Raw genomic sequence first — 27,132 nt, forward strand, 5'->3', positions numbered from 1 at the left:
AGAGGTCAAACAGAAGTAAGAAAACTGTTTTTAAAGGAATATTTTACCTGCAAAATGATCACCTGTACATCATTTACTCTTCCTGTGCCAGAGTCCTGCACAAGGTGGGGACCTGTGGGTATTTTGTTTTTATCCTTTCTTTAGCCAGGAAGCTCCCATTGAGATAAGATGTCATCTTCCAGGGAGTTAGATAAATTCATGGGTATGGACATGGATAAAAATGAACTAAACGCAGGCAGTGAGTGAGAACAAAAATAATCACAGATGCCCAAATTGGCCGTGTGGACGCTCCACATCAACTGTATCACGTGGCAGACTGACAAAATATGCATGGAGGATATTGAGGATGCAGCTGGCTGATAGCTACGGGGAAGTTACTTTGGATATGTGGACAGATGATTACAGCCAAATCAGTTATCTTTCTGTCGCCTTGCGTTACATGAACAAGTGGGAGTTGACTGAGCGAGTAGTTTGCACATCTGAAGGGGACAGTACATTACACAGAACAGCAAAAACGTGTGCCTAATCATGGGTCGAGTCACGGGACTTGTTTTTATTGGTCAAGGCAGGTCTGGATTTGACTTGGGGATAATTACGGGTAACAGGTTGGCTCCAGTACTGAGCTTTGCAGATGCGAGCTGGTGCAGGTTGGCAAAACTGAACCCGTACAGGCCTCTAACCCAAGTTATGTCAAATTCATGAAGAAAACTGTTTTTCTCACGTCTCCATGGTGAACAAAGAATCCAACAACAGAGAAAATTCTTGATTAGATGGAGTAAAAGCAGTCAATGCATTTACACGTCCACAGAAGCAGATACGTGGTGGTGTTTTAAAGTCTTGATTTTGCATGTGCAAGAGATAGTAAAGCCCATGTGTCCAGTAGGCCTAGCTCAACCTACAGTGAGTTTCTGCTGTTATTGTGTGAATGGAAAAGTGCTTCCCACCTCAGTGCCACAAAAATGGATCAGAGAAAGTCATCTGTCATGTAACCATGGTAGCAAAATTTAATGTTAGAATATGGTGATTAAAGTCAGATGTACGTGTCACATCTTTTTTAATTCCGTGTGGTGTAAAATGATTCAAGTGGAAGAAAGCAATCAGCTTGTTGCATGTGAACTGACCTCTAGGATCTGGTTCTTCTGAGGCTCATTGACTTTGCCAGCCAGGCAGCAGTGGGAGATTGCATTGTGGATGATTGGCTTATTTGACTTGGCACTGGGCTCCTTGAAGAGTTTGGGACCTAAAGGAGAAAAGCAAGTTAGACCACATACGTCTTGTGGAGCAAATAATCATTCAGTCAGATAATTATAAATTAAATGCAGCAAACAAGTCTACATCACTTTGGCAGTTACATACTGTCCATTTATTGTGTTCTCAAAATAATGACAAGCAAAGAATCGACTGGCCTTGTTAATGTGTCCTGACATATTGACAGGGGTTAAAGCAAGAGAAAATTTTGTGCCTGAAATGTGGAGCACGGAAGATTTGTGTGCCTGAGATCTTTACCGGAGCGGGGGGCTTGGTGTTGTGATCACAAAATGAAGAAATAGAAATGTATGTGTTGCAAAGGAACGTGTTTATTATCAAAATGAACAAAAAGATTATAGCTTTAATTAGTAGTTACTTTTCAGATTAAACTTTTATAGCATAATGAGTTTATAAATAAAGATTAAACTTTCAGTGGTTATCAGACTTTTTGACTTATAGCTCCTACATCTCTTTTTTGCCTTGGTGCTATTTATTTTTAGAAGCTAAATCATTTAGGCTGTTTGCAAAATTGTATCGCGCTTGATGTGAATTAAACAGGCAGTTACGTCGAAATTTCGCCTCTGGGCAAGCATGTCATCATTGAAATGGATCATATAATGTGGTGGTGACTTTAAAACTTCAGCATAGAGGATTTTTACTGCAACTTTCATTTCCGTCTGGTTTCTGTTACCTTACCTTCAAAATTACCGTTGGCTTACCGGAGCCTCTCCCGCTCCATCTGAGCTCTGTGTCTCAATGTGACATGATGTGAAAGCATGCACAGGCGTCAGTGTTGATTGGCTATCACTTGTGCCGTGTAACCAATCAGAGGGGGCTGTAGGCGGGACATTGTTACAAAGCCCAGTGCAGTGGGGACTGCAGGCAGGGAGGGAGACGGCTGTATCAGAGCCAAAGGAGCGAGTTTTAAAATACATTTATTTGATCGGTTATCGATGAAAAAGGTCCGATGCCGATTACGGTAAACAGTAGGTTGTGTTTACTCGCACACCGTGCGCCTAAATCATTTTCCCGGTTCGCACATATATACATTTTAAGGGGTAAATGCGAGTGAAATGCTCGCACTGCAGAGCACTTCTGCCCGTGCCGGACAGAAAATTCGCCACACCGGAAATCCGGCGCTGTGCCGGAGAACTTTAACCCCTGTATTGATCTTTTCAACAGTGATCAAAGGACACTGAAATAACACACATACAGGTCTAACGCAAGTGTGTTTGAAAGTACCCTTTGAGTCTTAAAAAAAGATCCCACACACTGCTCTTGTTCATCTTGACAATTTATCAGTTATACTAATGTTTCAGTCATTCTGGACTTTCGTCAAGAGTATTTCAGGTCATTACAGTAAAATGTGTGCACTGACCAGTATATTCAGCCATGGACGTGATGGAAGATGCAGTGGAGCCGTTGTCCCAGTCTCTCTCTGCAGTTCGACTGTTGTTACGGCTGCCTGGAAACGACTCCACAGAGTCACAGCTAGAGGACACAACAACAGGAAGTACAGGTTGAACACTAAGGTTAACATGATGACATTTTTTGTCAACAGAAAATACTATAAAATATGCAAACTTAGACATAAATGCATCAAATATTCTCAAGTACAAGTATTTTTGCGGGCAACATACCGCTGGGAGCCAGCCCCTCCAGAGTTGACGCTGTCGGCCTCGTTGGTCGCAGCAGAGGCCAGGGACAGACTGGAGCCTGACTGAGCGTTACTCAGGTTGTCAGCTATGTGAAACAAAAATTTTTAGTGTCACTTTGGAAGCAACTCTTACACACACAGTAAAACCTTATCCATGGGACAAAGACATATAAAGAGGCAACATATATGCAGCCTCCTGACAGTTGGACTGAACATACTCAGTTTCTGATACCAATAAAACACAATACTATAATAGTGTATCTAGAATCTTGCATGTCAAACTCCGCGTAGTTTTGTTATTAATGCAACTTAAAGGGGACCTGTTATGCTCATTTTCAGGTTCATACTTGTGTGTTGGGTTTCTGCAAGAACATGTTTACATGTTTAAATGTCCAAAAAACATCTTATTGTCCTCATACTGTCTGTGCTAGAACACCTATATTCACCCAGAATCGGGGAGATATTTACAACATCAGCAGCTAAGATTACATGTTTTCCTGACGTCAGCATGTAGCTACATGTAGCAGTGTACTTGCAGCCGAGGAATGACTGTGTATAGCGGAGCTTTCTCCCATTAAAAATCACCAATTAAAAACTCTGAAACATAACCAGACATGTTCAACCAGGAATACGAACCGAAATCTGGGAGAAAATAGATTACTGGTTTCCTTGACATTTGCATGTAACTTCATGTAGCAGTGTAGGTTAATTAATGTAAACATGTGCAGTGACGTGCCTGGGGCAGATGACTATATAAAGAAATCTGTCTTGGTCTGAGTTCATCTTGCCTAGAAATTTGAAAAAACTGCTGGAAACAGTATTCAATATTCAGGGTCTGATGGTTTGCTGACAGGGATTACTTTTATATATATTTTCCTCATTGTTTGAAACTTTAGCCACATTTAAAATGAACATCTGACACTGTAATAAAAAATTTATATATATATATATATATATATATATATATATATATATATATGACAGATATTATGGAAAAGTGTAATAGGTTCCCTTTAAAGTTATGGAAAGATTAAATGATGACAGCGATAATGCACTGGGGGAAAATGTTCTTGATTTAGTTGAGGTAGTGCCCTACTTAAATCTTAACGCACCTCACAATCAGTCAGTTACTAGATGGCCTCCTGAACAACAGAAAAACTTAATCATATATTTGCTGCATGAAATATTGTTTCTTCTTTTCTACATGTTTATTGTTTTATTTCAAGTAATTGTTACATTTTTGTATTATTTTTTTATGGTGGTAACAGTGGTAGTCTCTGTTTCAGGCGAGGTGGGACAACTTCATTATAAAACACTGTTGGAAAGCCTTTTGAACCCAATATTAAATCCAAAGAAGTGCCTCAGACACTGGTGTCAGAAATGAATCTCAGTCATGTAAGTATTAATGTGGTATTAATAACTGTAGGACGTGTAATATTTGCAGTAAAATAACTGGCAGTGGGCCAACGTGCCCCACAGCTCATCTGGAAACAAATCAAATGAAGCGTACCATGCCAGGACATGAAAGAAAAATGTAACAGCTAAATGTCAAAGTGATGATGTAACCATCTTACGTGTGGAAGAGCACTTGGAGAAATTATCGCTGGAGGATTCCTCTCTGAAGACGGACTTGGGTCTGTGTTTCTGCTTGGGTTTGGGGGTTTTGGGCTTCACGAGGCCTTGTTCCTCGAACATCTCCTGCTGCTTCCTCCGCAGGTACTCCTGTTTTATCAGCTCCCGCCGTGTCTTCTCCTCTTCTTTACGCAGGCGGTCCTCCTCAGCCTTCCGCCTGGTATTGAAAACAAACATCTGAGTTTTAGCTTTCTTTGTGTTGAGAGTAACATCTGATGCCTACGCTGTTTGTAAAGTCAGTTGTTTAAAGGGTTATATTCGCACATCCAATTGTCTCAGATGCATTTATGTTGGAAAGTATCACCTGAGTCTTAAAAGAAGATCATTCACACTGCTCAAGTAGTTATACTAACATTCTAGTCCCTCTGGAACGTCGTCAAAAGTAGTGGGTTACCTGGCTTCGTCTCGTTTCAGCTCTGACTCTGCTTCTAATTGTTGTTTACGGAGTCGAGCCTCCTCAGCTTTCTTCTGCTGCTTCAGCAAGAACGCGGCTCTCTTCTTTGCAAGCTCATCCTCTGCTTTCTGCTCATCCTACAACATGAGAAAATGAAACTTAAGTTTGGCATTGAAATAAATGACTAGGCTGATCATAAAAAAAAAACAAGACAAAGAAAATGGTAAACTGAAATCGAAACTTGCCAATATTTCTGATATTCATGTACTAAAATATTTAACAGAATAATAAAAAAAAGTTATTTTAAACATATCAATATCGAAAGAAATCATTAGAATCACCCCTGATTTAAATAGCACACCATCAGGAATTAACTACACAATGGATGACTTCATTTCCTGATATCATCATCATCATCATCATCATCATCATCAGTGTAATAAAAACAAAATAAAAAGGGCATCACCTTGAAGAAGAACCCCATGACTGACTTCTGCTCTCCATCACCTCCTTCTGTCGTTGTGTTCTCAGCAGACTCCACTTCCTCAGGGGCTTTCAGGTCTGACAGATCCACCTCAATCAGGTGCGATTTGTTGCGCTGCACCTCGTCTGATGGTATGTTCTCTTTCCCTGAACCGTCTGAAGAGTTGAGCTCAGACTCTTTCTGGGTGCTGGACAGGCACTCGTCAAAGGACACTTCTTGGGCAGCCACTGCCTTCAGGTCCACTCGGGTCGGCAGGCGAATGTTCGCCTCGTCGTGTAAGCGGTAGCTGGCGCTGCGAGCATGGCCAGCGCCCGGCCTGTCGATTGTCTCTGCTGCTGTGGGGTTTCTGGGGCTGTCGGGCTGGTCGGTCCTGGGGGACCTGCCCCCAGCTGACTGCCTTGGGTGTGGTAATGTCTCTGATCCACTATGGGTGGGGGTGAGGGTCCTGGAGGTCTGCCTGCTCTGCTCCTTGGCTATCTTAAGCTCTGATGGCTTGGACCTGGAGCTCCGGCCTGAGCTCAGCTTGGGGGGTTTCCTGGTGGGAGCCGTGCTGCTGCCAGAGACATGCTCCACAAAGTGAAAACTTCCACCTGCCTTTGAGTCACCATTTTTGTCACTTGTGACACCAGGAGGTGGCGCGGCACCAGGGGGGGACTGTACATTCTGTTTCATCAACATCTCCTGCTGCAGTGAGAGCTGCATCATCTGTTGCTGGATGCTGCCAATAGCTTCGTTCAACAGATCAATGGAGCGGCTGCACTCGTTCAGGTCCAACTCTTCATCGAGATAGAAACTCCCATTGTTCCCTTTCTTGTCTGCTTCTAAGGCACCTGGCGGGGTGGTTCCTTCCACCACTTTGTCCCCTCTCAGGGCATCAACACACATATCATCTTTACTTGATGGTGCTTTCTCCCCACCGAGTTCGTCTTTAGAGATGTCAGCTTTAAGCGGGTTGGGCAATGTGTCACTCTTGCCTCCACCTTTCTTAACGATGTTCAGGAAAGCTGCCTTTCCCAGCTTCTGCCTCTGCCTCGCCGACAGTACTTCCATCTTCTTCTTCTGGTGCTCAATGGCGCGGCGTTTCTCCTCCAACTGCATGCGCAGCTGGACGATTTCAGAGGCCAATACATTAGAGCCACCGCTGCCATCGCCTGCACGAGCGCAACCACCCAAGGGTGAGGAGGGGCTCTGGTCTCTCTTCAGCCTCCAGGAAGAAGCCAGAGGCCCGCTGCTCTCTGATCCATCTGGAGTGGTCCTTTGGGAGCTGGAGGCACTGGAGCGTAGGTCATTGTTGCTGCCGAAGCGCTGCTGCTGAGCTTTGCGCTCAGCGAAGGAGGTCATGCGCACACTGCCACTGGCCATACTGCTGGCCTGGGAGTGACCGCTAAGGCAGGGACTGGAGCGTCCACTGCCACCATTCATGTCTTTGTCCTCATGCTCTTTCACATTCATGTCCTCTTGGAGTTTGGCTGATTCTTCTTCTTCATTGTCCTCATTAAAGGCTTTCCTGGGCCAGCTTGGGTCTTTAGTGGTGACAGCTTCATCCAGATCCTCTTCTTCCTCATCCAGGTCTTCAAGCTCAGCGTCCTGACCTGGGCCAGACTTTGGTTCTTCAGAATCTGAATGTAGGTAGAAACCCCCAGCTGGCTCTCTGGACGAGGGGTCCACACTGCTGGTAACAACGGGCCTGAGCCCTGCCTGAGCCTGTGGAGGCTCAGCTGACATGTCTGCCCCCTCACCCGGAGGAGTAAATGTTTGGTTCAGGCCACAGGGAGCTTTCCTTCGAACGGCTGACGTAGATCCATCTCCTCGACGTAGAGAGCCCCTTCCTGAAGAGTGGGGCCCTTCACCACTCTCCTCTTCCTTGTTTAGGCATACAGACTTCTCTTTAGCCGTTTTGATAACGGCAGGCATCAGTGGTTCTAGGTAAAAGCTATCTGGTGCAGGTTTGGACTCAGTGGAAGGTTTGGGTGCCACTGTGGCAGTTGCTTGTGTCCCATCAACCCGTTTGGGGATGACGGAACCATCAGTCCTTGCAACTGCTGCCAGAGTTTCTTCCTCGTCCTCAATGTTGACATTGCCCAGGAGGCTGTGGCCGTTGACTCTGCGCATTGCAGCCTGTGAAGGCTGGTGGACAGCAGTCTGGTGTTTGGGTGTGACGTTGGTGACGTTGGACGCCAGGCTGTCCTTACTTATGGAGCGAGCCAGACTCACACTGTCACCAGAAGCGATGTCTGCATCACTGTCTGTGGCTGAATGAAACATGTAGGGGCTCAGCGTGGACAGCGGTCTGCAGAAGGAGAGCGTGGGAAAATCTCACTTGTAAAGTCAACATGATATACAGCTATCGGCCCCCGTACCGATCTTTAAGATCAAAGATCTGCAAAATTTCTTTATATATAATTTCTGGTCAGAATCTGCTACGATAAAATAAAGCAAGAAGCCTACTTGTCCAAAACCCAGAATAACGCAGAATATTAAATTTTGTTGAAAATGACTTAACAATTAATTGATTATGAAAATAGTTGCCAAATAACAGTCTGGCTTGATAATGAATTGACTGACTAATCATGGCAGCTCTACAAATATTAATGCACCACCAGAATCTTTGCCATATAAATAAAGTTACTGGACCCACCTACCTACAAATAGACCAACAAGAAAATAATATTTGCATCAATTGCAATTTAAATATTCATCAGCAGATTTAAAACAAAGACCTCTCATTTTCAAAAAGGTGTCATCTTCTCACCTTAACAGTAATATACAGACTGCCATATGAAAAAAAAGGTTGTTCCAAACTAAACGTAAGTACAAACATTTGTTTTAGATTAGACTTCATTAAATTTTGTGACTACTTTAGGTACCTCTGCCTTTTATCAGGCCATGCAACGACGGAGCCTCGGGGTTGTCCGTCCACCTGAGTCAGGGAGTTGGAGCGGTTTCTGATACCTAACCAGAAACATACACACAAGCAATGAATAAGTATAATAACAGCTGCTGGTCCCCATCATACAATGACAAGAAAACCTGCATCGTTTGTTGGTATGTAAAGGGTGTTAAGACTGTCGTCCTTACCTGCACCATCATCTCCTTGCTGCTTTTGTTGCCTCTGTCGGAGGGGCAGGAGCGGGTGGGAAGGACTGAAGGTTGGACCCCCTTTACTAAAAGCCAAAAACACAGAAACATTGTTTTTAGCAGGTTATAAAATTTGAACTATTATTCAAACACTGCTGGCAAAGCAGATTAGCAGGAAGTCTGCAGTGGATTAACCAGGAACACAGAGTTAGGACATCTTTCCCTAAACCAAATGCATTCAGTTATCTTTCAACACAGATGCAGACAAAAGCCAAACACCTTACCAAGACAACAGGCAAGCAAGTGGCATGAAAAAACACGGCATGAAAAAAACCCAAGTGACAGTTCTGTGCCCCTTAAGACAGCTAACCTAAACCTTCAGACCCCAACACGAGCACTGACAATGCACACACAGACGATGAGACAATGCAATAATCAGCTGTGCAAATCATTATCAATTGTGGTAAAGTGAGAAGACAAAGGATTAGAGGTGGAGGGCACATGATGAGAATGAAGGTCAGACACTGTTGCATATCTACCCATCCTTGTGGAGCTACTGTAAGGTGGTTAGGAGACAGCATCATGATGAGGTGGAATGAGAAGGAAAGTGAGAGAAGACTTACAGGGGGTCAGAGTCTTCGGGGTGCAGGAAGTACCTGTTACAGACTTCAGGGCTGCTCTGGTTATCGGCCACACCAGGGCTGGCCAGGAAGCTGCGCTTGGTGGCGTTGGAGATAGGCACTGATGGGCGGGCACTCTTGGGCTGAGCAATGGCTCGAGCTGAGGAGAGGAAGAAGACAGAAGTGTTAATTATGTTAATATATGCAGTGATCGATGCTGGCTGTCATAAGAAAATCTCAACCTGGGAGTTACTTCCAATGATGTTAACATGACATTTCGATTTTGTTAAAAAAAATCTTGCTGATGAATAAAAAGACCATCAAATAAGTAAATATACCACCTTCTTAATGAATGCGATATTTAATGAGTACAGTTAGGTGTGACTTCAAGCTACCTCTCTCTAAATTTGCAACAGACTGAGTTATATGATCATGCTGAAGGACTGGTGCGGATGGGCACAAAAAGGCAACCTCCTGAAACCCAGAGGAAAAAAAAGGTTTTATATTGTGATATATACGTAGATTTTTTTTTTTAAACACAATTTACGTAATTAGGACGTGAGGAACATTTTAAAGAACTTTTTCTAATGTTGTTTATTTATGTTGGAAACTGGTTGAAAATAAGAAGCAAGTCCAAGTGTCCACCACAAAAGACATGGGTTAAAATGTGTGTTTTGAAAGACTTAAAAAATAAATAAACAATTCTACAAATTTAATATGATATAGTAAAGTCTCTCAAGAGAAGAACAGAAACAAAATATCTTTATAAATTCGATCATTTAACTCCCGTACTGACGTAAAATGTGTTTGCTGCAACTGCCACCAATTTGCCAAGACTTAAGATGTTCTGTTGGCCCCACCCCATTTGTGTTATATCACTAGAAAGCCCACACTTTGCTTTACACAGACTAAATGTATAGTGTTTGACGAAAAGGTCTCAATGTCATGTTCCCAACAGGCACAAATAGTATTGCCAGGGCTCAGGAGGAGCCACTGCACTGTGATTACGTGAAAACTTTTCAACCTAAACTTGAATTTCATCATAACTGCACACACAGCTGGGTAGAAGAAGGTGCCAGTGCGCTATGGTACTGGACCGGCCAACAACAATCACATGGTTGACATATTTGCATTCAAAATGGCAAATTTTGCTGAAAGGAAGTTTCAGAGTGTAGGAATCCCACTGTGATGCTTACCATCTTTGAACTCTTGGAGACCTCTAGGCTGGACAAACTCTGGCTTTACGGTCTCAAACCACCAGAAGAGTTCAGCGATGAACACCATCACATTGTGCTGCATAGAGAGCACAAGAAACACTTAAAAAGACTTCAAGAATTAACCCTACATAATACAAGTGTTTTTTAAAAATCTGTTAGGCAGGTAAAATAGTACAGCAGCAGTGTCTGTTGCTGCCTGATAAAATGGCTGGCTTCTTGTATGACAAAGTTAGTTGTACATTTTTATTCCAAATGTTTATGAAATCACAGTGGGTCACTTTTTATACCTTGAGCACAAGTGGCGAGTAGAGCATGTCCTCCGTTGTCAGATAAAAACTTTTATTCAGATACTCGTTGGCAAACTCTTTGAGTAGCTGGATGTTGTAGAGGCTATCAGCGATGGAGGGGACTTCCTTCAGGCAAATATCTGATCAACCAGGCAGAGAGCAGAGTCACATCAGAACACAACTCAATGACCTGATGGCTATAAATGTCACACTGACTGGACTGGGACAGTAAGCCATGTGCAAGTGCCAAAAATAGAATCACACATGGATATTAAATTCAATGTGTTAGCAAGGAAAGCACGATGCTCTTAATGGAAGAATTCTTCGAGGGCAACTGATAATTAAAGAGACATAGCTTTTGAACGTGGGCGTGTGAGTGTGAGGCAGTACATGCATGACATGAAGGCACAGCATACCCTCCAGCTTCATGAGATCTGGGCAGTAGTAGTTGACCACAGTGAGCAGTGCAGCTCCGTCACAAACATCCCTCATGAGGTCTTCCAGCAGAGGGAAAAAGGGCAGCTGTCGGCCTGAGGCGTGCTCCCGACGATACCGTACCTAACCACCAGGGGGAGAGGATGAGGGTTTTATGAGAAGAAAGGCCACAGCAGCAACACACAACACCAAGGCGCTACCAACAATCACAGGACATAAAACATCCTAAATGCAATGACTAGTGTCACAAGTACAAATCTCTTTTGTTGTGAGATTCACGTCTGAACTAGTCAAGGCATATACTGACCATGGATGTTTCGGCTTCAGTTAATGCTCTAAGCTATCCATTTAAACATCAGATCAAGGTTCTCCCCTGGTGTTTCAAAGCAAACTTTGAGCTGATACTCCTCTTCAACTGATCAGTAGAAGACTTAGTGTAATTTGTGAAAGAAAATAAAGCTGACTGACAAAATCTTGTAGCACCTTGATCACCCACTTTAGGGAGAACCCTGAGGACCTGGTAAACTGTGAGGGGATGGAGGTGAAGGTGTTAGAGCAGCAACATGAGTAACACAGAGTGGATGGTCAGCCGTCCTCAGGCCTTACAGGGAAGGTGGCTGGAAGTGGAGCCCATTCAAACTAGGCAACGTGACCCAGCTGACTGGGAAGAGAAACTGGGGTAATCGCTGGCCCACTTATTGGAAATGAGTGTGTAGTAAGCACAGGAACTCACTCACCCCAGCTGCATTAGTTTTGGAAACCTACTATTACAGCTGGTAGGGATGAGCATTTTCTGCATTTATTACAGTGTCCACAATTCATTCATCAAATTGAAAAAGCACAAATTAACTAAACACAACAGACCCAAATGATACAGGCTAATCATTGTTACATAGGTACCCATTATAGAAACTAAAAATAGACATCAATTACAGACCTATATGACTTGGAGCAACATAAACAGACTGCACAGGAAGCCTGAGCAGACTGTACTAACTGGTACTGCTGCTTGTCACTCCAAATGTTTCTGCATGACTTAAAGACATTCACCTTATACTGGAAACACCGCTCCCTATGTAACGACTAATCAACCTCACATTGTCTGTGGCACTTGTAAAAGACACATAAAGAAAATTATTGGAAGTTATCAGGAAATGCAGACTGAATTAGGCTTGCAGTCTCTCCCATGTGGAGAGACGTCCAAGATACTTGAATCACTTGATGAAGAAGTGAGAATGATTCCAACAGATATTAGTTTTTTGTTGATACAGCCTATTGGTGTTTGTGTTCGATAATAAGTAACACAAAAACGGCAGTACAGTAAAACCAAGCTAGGTTTAAGGTTAATTAGAAAATGTGTTACCATTCATGGTTTGAACAGCAGACAGCACTGACAAGTTGATTTGCTCAGTATGTATGTTGGTCACAATTCTTTAAAGACAATGATGAAATATCAGTTTTAGTCTTGGCCTTTTAAAAAATGTAGTATGGGTTGGGCTATACACTCCAAAGACAAAAACTTTAAACCCTTTAACAAAAAGATCAAAGCTTTATTCAGGGCTCCAGACTAACGTTCTCACAGATGATACACATGATTTGGTCGCACTCTTCTTCATCATCGTTTCTTTGTTTTTTATTCCAATAGCCAAAAATTGAAAAAAGTGCTACTTTGGCTCTCATGCCACCGCCTCTCTCTGTCCGTGGTCACCACTCTGCAGCCTCACTCAATATCTGATTTGCTACACATAACGAGTGACAGCCTATCAACACTGAAGGCTGCTGCGCCACAGACAGCAAAGACGAACACAGACAGGAGCTGCTCCAGTGAGTGACTGGACTTGGATCTGTGCATCGAACATGAGACAGCAGATATTACTGAAGCTGTAATAAACATCACAATCCTCTACACTGAAAAACAACCAGTGTTTCCACTGGTAACATTCTGCCGTTAGTAGCAGTAATTACTGGATGTAACTTCAGTAGTGTGAGTACGAGATCTGCAAGTAGAGGTAGAGGTAGTGAGACAGCACCTGCACGCAGTGACGATGCAGACATTTCATACACCACAAGTACATAACGCACACCTGTCAGTGCCCATTTAACACGTGTTGGACCTGCCATATGAATCATCTGTCACTGTGTTTGTCACTGTTAATCAAGACTTCAGTTTGCATCATGCACTTGTGTGAATGTGACCACGTGAAATCTTAACTAACACACAACCGTCACACATGACCATTTTTGTTGCAGTCTAGAGCCCTGTTTATTTTAAACACAAACTGATCAAACATGCCAACCCCTTGCACAGGACTGATGCAACTATGAGACGACTATGCACAATCTAAAAGGATCATAGTCAGCACAACATAGCTGAGCAGCTAAAAAGATATTCATCCAAATAACTTATTACATACAGCATTTATTTATTTATTACTATACGTCATCTACAGTGTATTAGGAGGCCATTCAACAACATTATACCATCTGTACTGAGGCAGCTTTTGTCACAAGCTACAGGTGAAACTACCACACTTGAGCTCTACTACAAAATACGCTCTACATCAGGGGACTTCTCCTGACTAAGAGTGAACATTGTACCGCTTTGGAGAGCCCCTCTGGCTCCAGCATGCAGTGGGCCAGCTCGTGCATGACATCAGGCTGACACACACACACACGAGAGAGCAGAGATACTGTCAGAGGAGACCGTGTGCACAGAGGAAACAGTGTGTGAGAGCAGAAGAGAGAGACTGGAGGGGGAATGACAAAGCAGATCAGTGAGAGGAGGTGGCCAGGGATGGGACAGCAAAGCAAAGGAGAGGTGTAGGCATGGATTCCCTTTTATTCTCACTGGGCAAGCAAATACCAAACACACACACACACGCACAGCGAATCCACATGGCCTACTTGAGCTTGAAATGAGATAGCACACATTGCGTAGCTAAAAGAATATTTTTTAAACACTTCACAAAGGTCAGAATAACCTTACACCTGTGTGACATATTTGCCACAAGGGGAAAAAAAGAAACAAAAAAATAGCTGTCAGCTTTCTCCCCCTTGCTGACACACCGGCTACAAGCAGCACAGAATGAGCTTGAATGAGCCATGGTGGAGTGTGCGCGCACATCAACACAGAACTATGCGTGCAAGGGGGAGAGGGGGACGAAAATGGGGTTATGGGCGGGGGGGGGGGGCTGGCATCCAACTTACAGGGACTAGCTTCCAATACCATTTGGAGGGAGACTATCCAGTTTGCAGGGATAAGAGAGGGGAGGGAGGGACAGATGAGGAACAGGAGCAGAGAGATCAACAGGTCAGAGGTCACAGACAAAAGGTTTGGATCTGCTTCCGGTTTAAACAGAGAAAAACAGAGCAGGGTCAGAACAACTCCAAAATGCCATTACGGAGAAACATTCCTTATCAAAACTAAGGATCCTGCCTTTGTCTTGAACCAAGTTTTTACTTGATAAAGATTTTGTGGCGAAGACACCTGGATAAAGACTAATGAGGGAAATGTTTTTAATAAAGGAGTTTCTCCTGAAAGACCCCATATACGAGAAATATCGAGCTACTGGCAGAAATCTGTTGGCCATTTTAGCTCTGGTAATTTAGGTTTCTTCTCCCGCATAGAAGACACTGTGAGTGCCATTACCTTTTGGTGGCTGGGGGACTCCAGGGGGTGGTGCTTGACTTTGTGCTCCCTTTCTGTAATTTCCCTCATCTTCGTGTTCACCTGCAGAAGAAATGATGACACACTTAAGATGTTTTCATGCACTCAAGATACCAGATACACAGAGGATAGACAGAAAAGAATATGCAGATAATTTAAAAACATGTTTACATGCTCTGTAGGAACCAGGCTAATGTATATCTGCATATACATGCGATGGGTCAGTAACCAGTTTTTCCCCTACCCTCAACCTCGACCTGTGTTTTTTTCTTCGGTGCATGTGTCTGTAGCCCCCTTTACACTGCCTGTTCAAGACGGGAGTGTTACGCTGTTATACTGCCTCGCCGTTCTACATAAATAAGTGTGATCAGGGACCGAGGGGGCAGACTTTTCTCACCTTTAAGCCAGTAGCAGAGGTAGTTAACAGAGCCAAATCAATGTCTGTGTAACGGGGAGGGCTAGCAGGACCGGATGGGTGCAATGTTTTGATGACTTGCTATGTGTGCAGCCCACCGCCAGGAGATCTAAAGCATGCAGCAGTTAGCAGCTAACTCATAGAAGAACAGCAGCCAAAAATGTCCACAAATTGGGAGGACAATGAGGATTTCGAGCTCCTTACCCTCTGAGCAGAGGATAAGATCAGCTGCCATAACAGGGATGGTAAATGATTGCTATGCCATTGTTATTGTTTAGAAAGCATTGCCCGACACTTATCATATTTCATACGAACGGGCTGGTGCTGTTGTGTTACACGTCACGCCCGTCACGCCTCTTTTGCTTCTGCAATACTGGCATGCTCTCTAACATCACACACTGGAGCAGCATGGTGCCGCCATCATTAGTTTTGTATAAAAAAAAACAAAAACAAAGCTGGCTTAATGAAGGGTTTCTGTTGCCCTGTTGTAGGATATCTATATGAAAGAGCCTGTGTCACAGCAGACTGTCATCTCAGTGAGAGGTCAGATAGACAGAGCACAGCTCTTCTTCACACATCTGCGCAAAATGTGTCAGAATTTTACAAAGACTCAACTACTTGTCAGAGTTATTTAGAGTTTTGAAAGGCTATTTTGTGTTAGTCCAATAAAATAAGCCACCTTCAGCTCTGGGAAACTCTGATGCTATCAAAGTTTTCTGACATTTTATAGGCTCAACATTTAATAGATTATTCAAAATAACAATCTTTTATTCCCCCACTTAGGAATAAAAACTGTCAAGTGCATACAGACGTTTCCTTTTCCCAGACAGTGATGGTGTGGAACATCATGGTGATTAATGGACACACTGCATCATGACTTTCGCTGCCTCAGGCCTTCAACTCGTTGAAAGATGAGTGCAACATGAGCCTGAGCCTCTTGTGTGTGCACCAGATCCACACTCCTATCTGTTGGCCCTTCTCCGAGCACAAGTGATATTCGGTCTCAAGAAGACAAGTGGGGCACTGTCACTGATGATGTCAGCGTGAAAACAGCTTATTCCTACCACATGTTTCTGAGTGGCAGCCTAGGATTATAATGGACAAGACATTTAGGGAATAAAAGGCTGGACTTGGTGCAAGACGTATGGAACGCTGATGGGAGTGTTAAATATGTGGTTTTGTGTTTCTTTATTGCATCTGCACTGCTTACGTCTCTGCTGTGTGTGTGTTTGTGTGTTCAAACCTTGTTTATCCAGAAGACCATGGCATCCTCCAGGTCGAAGGGCAGCTCCTTGGAGGCACTGAAGGTAGAAAAGCGCTTGACAGAAGCTACCACTTTCTCGATGCTGATCATCTCCACTGTGTAAGCCATCATCAGGGCATCGATCATGGGCATGTGAGCACTCTGGGCGAGGGAGAAAGAGAAACAGAGGACAATTCAATTCATTGAATTTTTCCCCCAGTTTCCAATTTAATTAAGATCAAAGCTAGAGGCAAAGAAGATGAAACTGCAATCTAAAGCAGATTTACCCAAACAACATCAAGTCCATGAAGCTTATTAGTGTTGAATATAACCTATATGTGTTTACTTTGAAATTCCAGCAAATGAGGCCTATGCTAAAATAGTGAAAGCGTATTTTTAGTGTGTTTTAAGTATGCCCTTCCTGATGAAAACTGGGAAATTACCACCAGCTGCAGACATCACTTGACCTCACACATTAATCAGAGTTTGTGTAGCTCTTTCTAGAGCCAAAAAAAGCTTCACACAGCTTTTGCACATATGCAGTAGTGCTCCTCCAGACCTGTAAACAGACTTTGATGTGTAAAATAAGTGGGTGGGGTTCCCCTTTCAGTGCTCCTTCATCCTACAGACATGTTTGTATGGCTCCTCTAAGAACTAGTTCATTTCAAGCATATCCCAGTCATTACTTTGGCAGGATATGAACCATTTCATGGTCATATTCTTTTATAAAAAGTGTTTGGTGAGCAGTGAATTCTTGGACATAGCAGCCAATATTAGAAAGCGATGCCATGGTGAGGAAACTTACATGACAGCACCGGTGTTGCTGATTACACTGGACATTTTACAAGAAAAGATGTTTGCTGATGATGGTCAATATCTGTAGAGCGCTGGGTTAAATTACTGCTAATGCAAACCAAACGTTTTCTACTGCTGCAGCTTCACATTAAAAACATTTACCAAGTGAAACATGAGTTGACTTTTATTATGAAGTAGTCACAGGAAATACAAAGTGTTTTACAGTGAGATTAGCACTAACAACGCGGTTCATCAGAAAAAAGGTCTACAAAATAAGACAACATCATTTTTGGCATTTTTTGACAGCAGATCATTGTGAAATATTGCAGCGAGCAATGAAAACAAGAAAAAGCAGCCACAGTGAGCTGTTAGATGAAGAGCTGGCGGCCACAGGCTGGTCACTTCCAACCTCTTAGAAATGCAACCAATAGGGATGGGAATCGAGAACCAGTTCCAGTTGAGATCTGGTTTTAAACTGTCCAGTCCTTTTATTGATGCCGGCACGTTTTCCTGACAGTTGCACAATGCAAAACAACAATGTCAAATCATTGCTAGAAACTTGTGACAAGCAAGAGTCATGGCAGAGAGGGAGAAAGAGTCCAAAGCATGGCTTCATTTCACAAGGAAAGATGACAACAGTGCTGCTTGTAATGTCTGTAAAATTAGGATTTCAAGTAACAGTGGAAACAACAGAGATGATAAACCAGTGGTGGCGACACTGAAAACTAGGGGTGAGAATCACCAGAGGATCCACGATACCATACTTAAGACACTATACATTACAGCAATCTTAAATATGTTGCAATACGCTGAGTATTACCAATATATTGCAATATACTGTGATGTATTACCTTTTTTCAACTGTAAATTATGTCCCTAGAGGAAAACTTTGTCATCATCTGTTTTATCTAATATGTTTAATAAATTTTCAGTCTGTTCATCTCATTTTTTCGCAGCAGCAAAACGTATCTCATGGACTGAAAAAGCAATTCATTATATTATTCTAGTGGGCCACTTTAATTTGTATTTGTAATATTTATAATTTATGTAATTAAAAAATCGTTACTTGGCACTCTGTGGCGATACGATATTGCCACACAAAAATATTGCGATACTACACTGTACTGATTCTTTCAAGACCCTTACTGAAAACCTGTATAAAAAACAGCTTTTTTCCACAAAGAAAACTGATTAAGAATCAATAGGAACTCAATAAAAAAAATCAGGGGCAATAAGCTGCAATAAGCAGAATCAATAATGGCACTGATTTCAATAAAATCTTAACAATTTTCCATCCCTTGCAACAAAATCCTTTTCCCTCATAGACGTAATTAGGTTCCCTATTTGCATTAGGTTTAAATCTGAAATATTGCTAAATAGGCAATTTTGCTTTTCGCTTTGACACCATATCCTCCGCCATCATCTTGTAGTCAAATCTCCTTACTGTCATCACCTGATATTTGAAATCTGACCCTGCTGCTGCTGCTGCTGCTGTATGAAGCAGACACTTTCAGTTTAAAATTTCAGCATCCACTGTTCAACTAAGTAGTAGGCCTAATAAAAAAGAGAAATGACAGTGGGGGAGGTGGGTATGTACTTTAATAGGTGTATGCCAAAACAACGACTACTGCAGCAGCCTACTATACAGCTCTACTGGGACAATCCTTCGGTTCCTAAACAACTGTGTAGCCTTAAATAACCTGCCACGGTTTAATCAAAGGTGACACCTCTCATTCAGCACAATGGGTGTCCCTTAAACCCTCTCTCTACATCCTAATGAAATCAAGGAGGCCCAGCAGGGGCATCCTCACTCTGAGTGGCCCCACACCTGGTGCTTACCAGTAAATATACTGCTTCTTGATAGCCAGAGTGGGAATTAACACAGGCCAAATAATCATAAATCTTTGTCCCTGGCTGGCACAACCCAATTTTGATAGTCACTCTCTTTTTGTGAATCTCATTCTCTGTAAAAGTCTGTGACTAAGGCTTTTTTTTCAGCATGTGCATCCATTTACAGAACAAATACATACAAGCCATTGTTTCAATCAGTGCTTTGTGTAACGTGCTGCTGGCCTAATCCAATTGGTGATGGAAGTGCTCGGAGATTAGCCTCGTTAACATAACGAATGAGGGCTATTCAGAGCTTTCACCACAGCACGACCTACATGGACAATAACAGTGTAAATCTACTTTCAGACAAAACTAGACTGTAAGATATCAGACAGGGGAAAGTTGATATATGAGGAAAGGATGAAGACTGCGCATGAAAGGAAGCCAAAGGCTGCTGAAATGGATTCATTCACACAGTGGATACTGTTCTGCTGAGCTAGTTTCTGTTTTCAAAGGCAATTAATCATTAAGGCGTAAAGGTGTGTGTAGGATTTAGGGGGATTTATTGGCAGATATGTAATATAATATAGTGAGCATGTTTTCTTTAGTGTATAATCACCTGAAAATTTCGTTACCTTAGAATGGGCCGTTTATATCTACATAGGGAGCAGATCATTGTCTATGGAGATCACAATGTTGCACTGCCATGTTTCTACAGCAGCCCAGAATGGACAAAACAAACACTGGCTTTAGCTATGGCCATTCACCTTTTCACATCAGCCACCATAGTTAGCAGCCCCTCTGCAACTAGAGCGTCGCATTAACAGTTATTTTCTAACATGAAACTGCTTTATTCAGTGTTTTTACTGTTTAAAATCACTGGATCAGATTGTTTTGGAGAGGAAGATACATCTGCAGATTATTTGGCTTCCAGTAAATATCTCTTGAATGTCTGGATCAGAGAAAAGAGGTGAGTATACTTTAGCAGGTGCTGGGGGAGCTGCCTGTCTCTGACATGCCAAGCAGCATCTGAGAAACACAGATTTGTAACTTGAAACTGCTTTATTTTGTGTTTTTACCGGTTTTAATCAACTGGTCAGTTTATGTTTCGGGCGAGGGAATCCTTTGTGGGTAATTCGGCTCCCGGGAAAAAACTTTCTGAACAACAATCACTAAAGGAATTCTTATAGGGGGAAGTTTCAGATGGTTGCAATCTGCAAAGCTCACTGCTGGACGCCACTAAATCCCCCTAAATCTAAGGTAAAATCTTGTTCCTTTTCAACTGGCAAATCTTTGTTCACAACTTCAGTTGCTCTGCCATAATTCAAAGGATAATTCAGTTTCAAAAAAACTCTGTTCTTACAATTAATTTAGCGGCTTACAAAATCCATCGACTGTCAGGCTTTTCACACTAAGGTGCGGAAAAAACACGGAAAATTCTCTGTTAAATGTGCAATTCAATATAAGGAGCAGAATTTTGATATAATGTATGTGCAACATGATAATGCAGAAATAGATAATGTGACTTAAAAAAAAGGAGCACTGCATTTACCACCCAAGTGTCAAGAAAGTGCTCAATAAACAAACAAAAGGCCAAATATAACAGCATGATGTGCTGTTAAATCTTTTGTTCTCCTCCAACACTCACTCTGCCCTTCATCAGTGCAGCGTGGAGTCCCATGGAGAGGGCTGCTATTGCCCTGAGCTGTCTGTGTGTGTGACAGACAGCCCGCGTGCATGCGCACACACACACACACTAAAACACACATACAAAGGTTTAAGTGGACTCGAGAGGATGGCTAGCTTCTCAAGGCCTTACAAGCCCCAGCTGTTGCCCCAACAAGAGCCAGACAAGGTGCAGAGGAACTCGCTGCAGGTGCAGAATCTGTTTCATTCACACTCACACACTCTCACACACAAATGTACAAAAATGCGAGTTGCTATGGAAACGCTTGTCAAGTCAGCAAACTGGGAGGGGGGGTTCCAACAGTCTATCAGAGATAAGCGGTGTCCTGCTCAGGATTTTCCATCCCCTCACCGGGCTTTGTGTCTGGCTGCTTACACACGAGCCTGCGTGGATTATTTTGTCAGGCCGCTAGCAGGAAAAGCAGACGCACATCCCTGACTGGCCACAGCCTGCAGAGAGGAGGCCCGCTCAACACCATTTCTGGTTTCCATGGCAACAAAAGGGTAGGAAGATGGCTGAGAGCAAGTGAGTATGTTGGCGTTCACTCTATCCTGTGTGAAGTGCTCTCGGTGAAATTGTGAGACATGGGATCTCATTGCTACAGAAGAGGAGGGGGCGGGCTGCTCTGTGCTTCATTCACTACGTTGTGACGTGGTGCTGTTGACTCAGGTGATGGCCTACAGGATGTGGGTCACACAGAGGACATTTGACCTGTTTAAGAGCTGATCTGTGAAAATATTTTAAGCATTACATTCATATGACGACTAAAGAAAGGATCAGTAGCAAGGCTGCATGAAAGGGAATTTAAACTGGGCATTCAAGGACAAAAGGGAAAGATTTTCAAGAGACCGGCATTCAGGAAATGCTCTTAACAGATTGACGAAAATGTAGGCTAGGTGAGAAAAATATCACCAACAATAAAATCCATTCTAAGAAGTATTAGCGGAAGAGTAACCCTCTTAACACTGGTGATTAAACTGCCTGTTCTGAGAGAGAGCACAGGCCTCATTTGTTCGTTAGGATTTGTGCATTATTTGCTTCATGAACTAGATAGAAAGTGATATCGTTGCTAAAGTAATATGTGGAAACTGCAGCAGAGAGGATGTATATGCTTAAGTTACAGCCATGTCCACATTTATTTGATGTTCTTTAGATTGTGAGATAATAAAAATAAGGTAGTTACCCCTATTTTGGGAGACTTAAGTGGCAGGCATGTCCACTGAACCATTACATTAGAAATTAATTCAAATTAAACTGTAGTTGAAACAACAAGTTGTCGGGTTTTTTTGTAGTTTAAAGCAACAATGCCAGAAACACTTTTTTTGCAGCTTCTCAGAAGTGAGCTGTTTTCTTGGACTTCAATCAAAAAGTATGGCAGATTAATCGATAATAAGAGTTAGCTGCAGTCCTAAATGAAATGCAATAATCAGTCATAATTTACTATGGTCAACCTCGACCTCCTGCTTGTGTTTGCTATGTAAAAGCACTGATGCATTGAGGCAATGAGGTGCTGCCTCTTTAATCTAGGTTAGATATTTTTACTACAACTGTTATCTATTAGAGATAAAATGGCAAAAATGCCAGTATTACTTTAAAATGTTCACATACAAAATGACAAATGAGAAATGAGGACTAACAACAGGAGAAAGAACAGATGTGGATAACTATATTAAGTGTTTTTACGAGCCAACATAAGTCTGGCCAAAAGTCTGGAAACAACATTGCCATAGCAAAATAACAAAGACAACACAAACCCTCATCCCAGCCCTCTCTTGCATATCAGTGCTCACACGACTCGCATGAGTAACAGTCAAATTCCACCTCCTTATTTGAATATAAAGTGATAAGAGTGCAGGAGACCGCTCCACCAAAACATCTCTTCAACTTATTTATATGCTGTAAATGATGTGAAACAACTGTGAATAATATAAATGCCTAATCACAAGGTTTCAAAGTTGCTCTTTACAGTAAACAGATGCTTTCCAGTGTCTCCGTCGCCTGTGGCTGAAAATGATTGCACTGCTGGATGAGGATAAAAGCAGTGGCCTCTTCCACCGATTTCACTGCAGTAAGATAATAAATCAGAAGCAGGAAGAGCTGCGGATGTTACAGGTAATGTGCAAAGTTGTTATAGCTCCTGGTCTGATTTCCTTCTTCTCTGACAGGCAATCTGTGCTACAAGTTACATTATGTAAAAGCTATGGCAACATCATAAACATATCAGTAATATTGACTTTAAATTTCACCGGGAGCAGCTGCGCAAGTTATAAATGGTACATTAGTGTACACTGAGAATGGAAATCCCCACGTCTACCCCAACTTTGTGTCCATCCACTCACCATTTTGATGGGCACGCAGGCCAGGTCCTCATCTGTGACGGGTGTATCGTCACTTTCCACGACATATATGCCCTTCCTGGACAAAGCCTGGATGACAGAGAGGTGCGACTGAAGAGACGCCGCCTGCTCCGTCTTGAGGATGAGGGCGCAGACACGGCAATAGAGCTCGCAGGACAGCAGCAGGCGGATGACAGGCGGCTTGATGTGCTCCTGCTCGTACTGGTCTGTGTAAAACGGGTCCCTAAGGTCCTCTGGAATATGGTCTGCAACGGAAAGAGTAGTTAGGTGAACCATGTGGCATTGCCATGTGCAGTTTAGCTTTTAAATGGTGACATGGATCAAAGACAAACATATGGTATAGCTGATAACAGTGTAGTATGGTGACGCAGGAAAATGATGGTGCCTACAAGCATCTTTAACACCAACAAAACTGTTTGCTTCAGCCAACACCCATCCAACTTCTACAGTGTCAACAGGCTACAGGAATGCAACAACTCTCCATGTAGTATTTGTTCTATGCCGGCCTCAGTTTACTTGGAGCAAACATAGCCATTTGTGATTGTAAGTCACAGCTTCTTGCCTCAGGAGTTCATTGGGAAACAGATCCTGGCTAAGCCGAGTCCTCAGTGAGAGCAGGCCTCTCAGGTGACACCGTGGGCTTTGCCAGCACTTACTTAACAACACTGGATCCACAAAAACGAAAAGAAAACAATGACCTGCACAAGAGATTCTGTTGCTTTGGATGTGAGGTCACTCTACAAAACGCAGAAATCACAGCCATATAAGGGCGTAGGATGAAGCTGTCGACTTCAGGCATGCACAAACCAAATTTTTACTGCGATGTAAACCATGCATTGAGGCTTAAAATAGGTGTCCAAAATCCTGCACAACGAAAAATGGGGTGGTGATAGAAGAACCCCGTTGTGTTAAATCTGTTTTGAACTGCGCCTGAGCTCCAGTAACACAGCGTAAGCCGTATGTGTGTATTCGATGTGTTCTTAGTGTCTGCTCTGACTGGCGGGATAAAGGGAGCCACTCGTCAGCAATCTCCTGCTCACAAAAACAGGAAGGCAGGCAGGCAGCTTCTTGCAGCTGGTTTTGTAGATGATAACGCACGAAGCACAAATGTTGAAATGCAGCTGGAGTGAGGAGGAAACAAACTAGATTTTGAGAGATATATTAAATATGTTGAGAAGAAGAATAATGTATAAGACATGAGCTCGCAAAGACAGATTACACTGTCTGTTTAGGATGCCCACTGATTTCCAGTCACAGTCTTTGCGACTCTACAGTAGCTTTTTGAAGTAGGATGAGGGAGGTGTGACGGGATTAACCAGTTGTTTTTGTGGCCGTCATCATATAATATTTCGTGGTGATTTTTTGGTTAGTTGCAAATTTGTGGTTTAACCCTTCAGTGCTGCAACTGTCACTTGTAAAGATGGTGCTTTTATCATTTTTTAATCCAAAAATACTACAAAATGTGACCATTTATTGAGTACAGGAAAATTTACTAAGAACTAGAGTTGGATAAGAACACATGCTCAACATCGACGGGTCAGTTTCCTTGTTTGTTACATATTTTGGATGCTTTCACATGCCATAGCATACTTCTTTTTGTAACAAATGAACCAAGAGGAGTAAACTTGAAGTGATTGTTGTCATTGTTTGGACAGTTTTGACGACTGTCTTCCTGTATCATCAAGGTCCACGTGGGGAAAACAAAATCTGGTGATGAACAGAAGATTATGTAGCACTTAAATACCTCTGATGTGTATACTTATGTCCTTTGGTGTCCCAAATAGCTCACGAAGAAATAACTGCTTATGAGCATTATGAGAACATTAGACAGCAAACCGACCAAATATAATTCAGGGCTTATTACTGTGGAATCGCTGACACACACTTTTTAATGGACTTAATGAACTGACAAAGTACACGGAGTCGAATACAAGAACAGCAGCTTTAACAGCTTTTGCCCCATTTATCAGAGAAAATATTTGTGCAGACGTGCATAAGTTTTACTATGGTTGCTACATGGATAAATAGGTCATACATATAGATAAATTATAGGATTGTGGACACATTTTAAGATCAGCAGCAGATGGATTTATTCGTCATTGAACTCTTTAAAATAAAGCTAAAATCACATATCTGCTATTATAAAATTTTGTGGTTGGTTTGTTTGATTTCACACCACAAACAAACCGTACCAGTACCTGCTTGGAAGTGAGCCGAGACCCACTTTTTAAAATGGTTTCAGTTCAATTGTTCTGTCTGCACCAGGGTTTGATTGATAGCTTTCACACTAGCTCAGACTATCCGACGAAACACTCCAGGATTTGATTAAAACGAACTAAACAGCACAGGTCTTACAGCCCCCTTAATTGTTGTTTTTGTGATTCCTCCTAAGCAGAGTGCTGCTGTCTCTCTTCAGATGTTAGATTTGTTTTTGTTTATGCCTGTACACAGTTCATCACGTGGTGTATCAAAGTCTTGTCATTTGCTGATGCAACGTAGGGATGCAAGCAGGGATGTCCCAAGCCGATTTCTATTAGGAGGTAATTAGGAGTCCTTGGTTTGATGCATCAAATCTCCTCGACAATGCAACTTTAACATTTGTTGTCATGTAAGAATGAGACCGACATGGTTATCTTGAAATGATTAACCATGAAGCCCTTTTGTGTCAGTGGCTGTTAATGATTAAATCACATCGATCCTGTATACTGTATTTCACATGCACAACAACACAAGCCTCACCGATGTGCTCACTGCCACCATACACGTGGTGCAAATAAGGATGTCATTGTACAACAGCATTAATCTATTATGCACAACACCCAGCAGTGTGGGTCATTCCTGGAGAGCTGCGTCCGAGTATATAAACCCATTAGAACAGTGGGAATGATTGTGTATGAAAACAAAGGGGTCTGGCTTGGGCGAGACTTCACGTTTGACTTCATTCCACAGACACTGATGTCGTGTGGCAGCTGCCCCCCCGCCCTTCTGCCACCAGGAGCCAGGCGGAAAGATTTACTAACTGGGATGGGGTGGAGCATGAGGAGAGGGTCTGGCAGCAAGACCCATGATGTGCTCCAGCAGAGTCAACCAACCATGATCAGCAACACAACATGATCAGCACAAGCAGGGGAGAGCAGGGTTAAGGACCGGCAATGTGCCTGTCACAATGACAGGTGCTCACTCTTGTTGTGTCTGGCTGTCTGTAGCTCAGGCTGGGAGCAGCTGTGGCACATGCAGAGGGCAGTGGGACGGGACAGCATGTACACAAACACAGACATGCGCGATCAAAGACGTAACAGGGAAGCAATGCTGATGTATACACGCCAGATGCATCTGAATCCCTGATGAGCCCCCAACATCACGAGATGGCTGCAGCTATTTAAAACAAAACTACATCACTTTTAACGTTTACACAGCATGATGTGTGTATGTATTTATATGAGCCATTAGGGCTGTACAGAATGTAATTTTTTTTATACGCAGAGCTTCTATTGAGGTTCCTGAATAAAGCTTTAAACGTCTGTTGTCATATTTTCTCCATCACCTACCACCTAACAAATACTGCAAGTCAGAAGTCATGTCCAAACAAGACGTAGCATGGCTTACCCACGTCTTTATTTCCAGTATGTTTAATACTAATGATAATAGTGTAGCCTCTCTGCAGCTGTGCAGAAACACTGTGTTTAAACAGAAGGAATAAACATGGAAAGAAAGCATTCAAATGTTAATTCAGAATATGAATGTCAACGTTATGAATGAAGCGTCAAAGCGTCTTAATATTGGGTACACCCCTGCCAGCCAGGCGAACAACTGTGCAGCATTAACAGTGAAGCAGATACCACATGAGCCATAGGGTGAAAATAAAATGAGCCTAGTATATTCAGTTCCCATGGGAGGAAGATAATTGCAGCAGCACCTGGGAGAGTTGCCTCCTGTGGGCTACCAAAGCTTTGGGGCAAATATATGCTTTCTACTGTAGCTGAGCAGCAACTCCACCCAAGTCCATCCACGATGCTTCATTTCTGTTTATGTTGTTATGCTTCATCGTTAAAGCTGCATCGTTAGCTAGGGCCTCTGATGACTGAT

At 42.7% G+C, this 27,132-nt stretch overlaps 1 protein-coding gene across 2 annotated transcripts in view; it reads right to left on the reverse strand.

Moving 5' to 3' along the window:
* camsap1b (calmodulin regulated spectrin-associated protein 1b) overlaps positions 1-27,132 on the reverse strand; it is a 34,711-nt gene that overhangs the window by 2,412 nt on the left and 5,167 nt on the right. The window contains exons 3-17 of one of the 2 annotated variants that reach the window (XM_050051015.1): positions 23,029-23,291; positions 16,378-16,539; positions 14,702-14,782; positions 11,034-11,175; positions 10,618-10,757; positions 10,310-10,406; positions 9,150-9,273; positions 8,494-8,579; positions 8,283-8,367; positions 5,398-7,705; positions 4,932-5,068; positions 4,480-4,694; positions 2,889-2,991; positions 2,627-2,739; positions 1,122-1,240 (exon numbers count right to left, since the gene is read on the reverse strand). In XM_050051015.1, coding sequence (XP_049906972.1) covers positions 1,122-1,240; positions 2,627-2,739; positions 2,889-2,991; positions 4,480-4,694; positions 4,932-5,068; positions 5,398-7,705; positions 8,283-8,367; positions 8,494-8,579; positions 9,150-9,273; positions 10,310-10,406; positions 10,618-10,757; positions 11,034-11,175; positions 14,702-14,782; positions 16,378-16,539; positions 23,029-23,291 — 4,175 coding nt within the window. Of the gene's footprint in view, positions 1-1,121; positions 1,241-2,626; positions 2,740-2,888; positions 2,992-4,479; positions 4,695-4,931; positions 5,069-5,397; positions 7,706-8,282; positions 8,368-8,493; positions 8,580-9,116; positions 9,274-10,309; positions 10,407-10,617; positions 10,758-11,033; positions 11,176-14,701; positions 14,783-16,377; positions 16,540-23,028; positions 23,292-27,132 lie in introns of both variants that reach the window. The other variant, XM_050051014.1, reaches the window with a different exon arrangement.

The sequence above is a fragment of the Epinephelus moara genome, chromosome 8 (genome assembly GCF_006386435.1).
Source record: "Epinephelus moara isolate mb chromosome 8, YSFRI_EMoa_1.0, whole genome shotgun sequence".
NCBI classification, from domain to species: Eukaryota; Metazoa; Chordata; class Actinopteri; order Perciformes; family Serranidae; genus Epinephelus; species Epinephelus moara.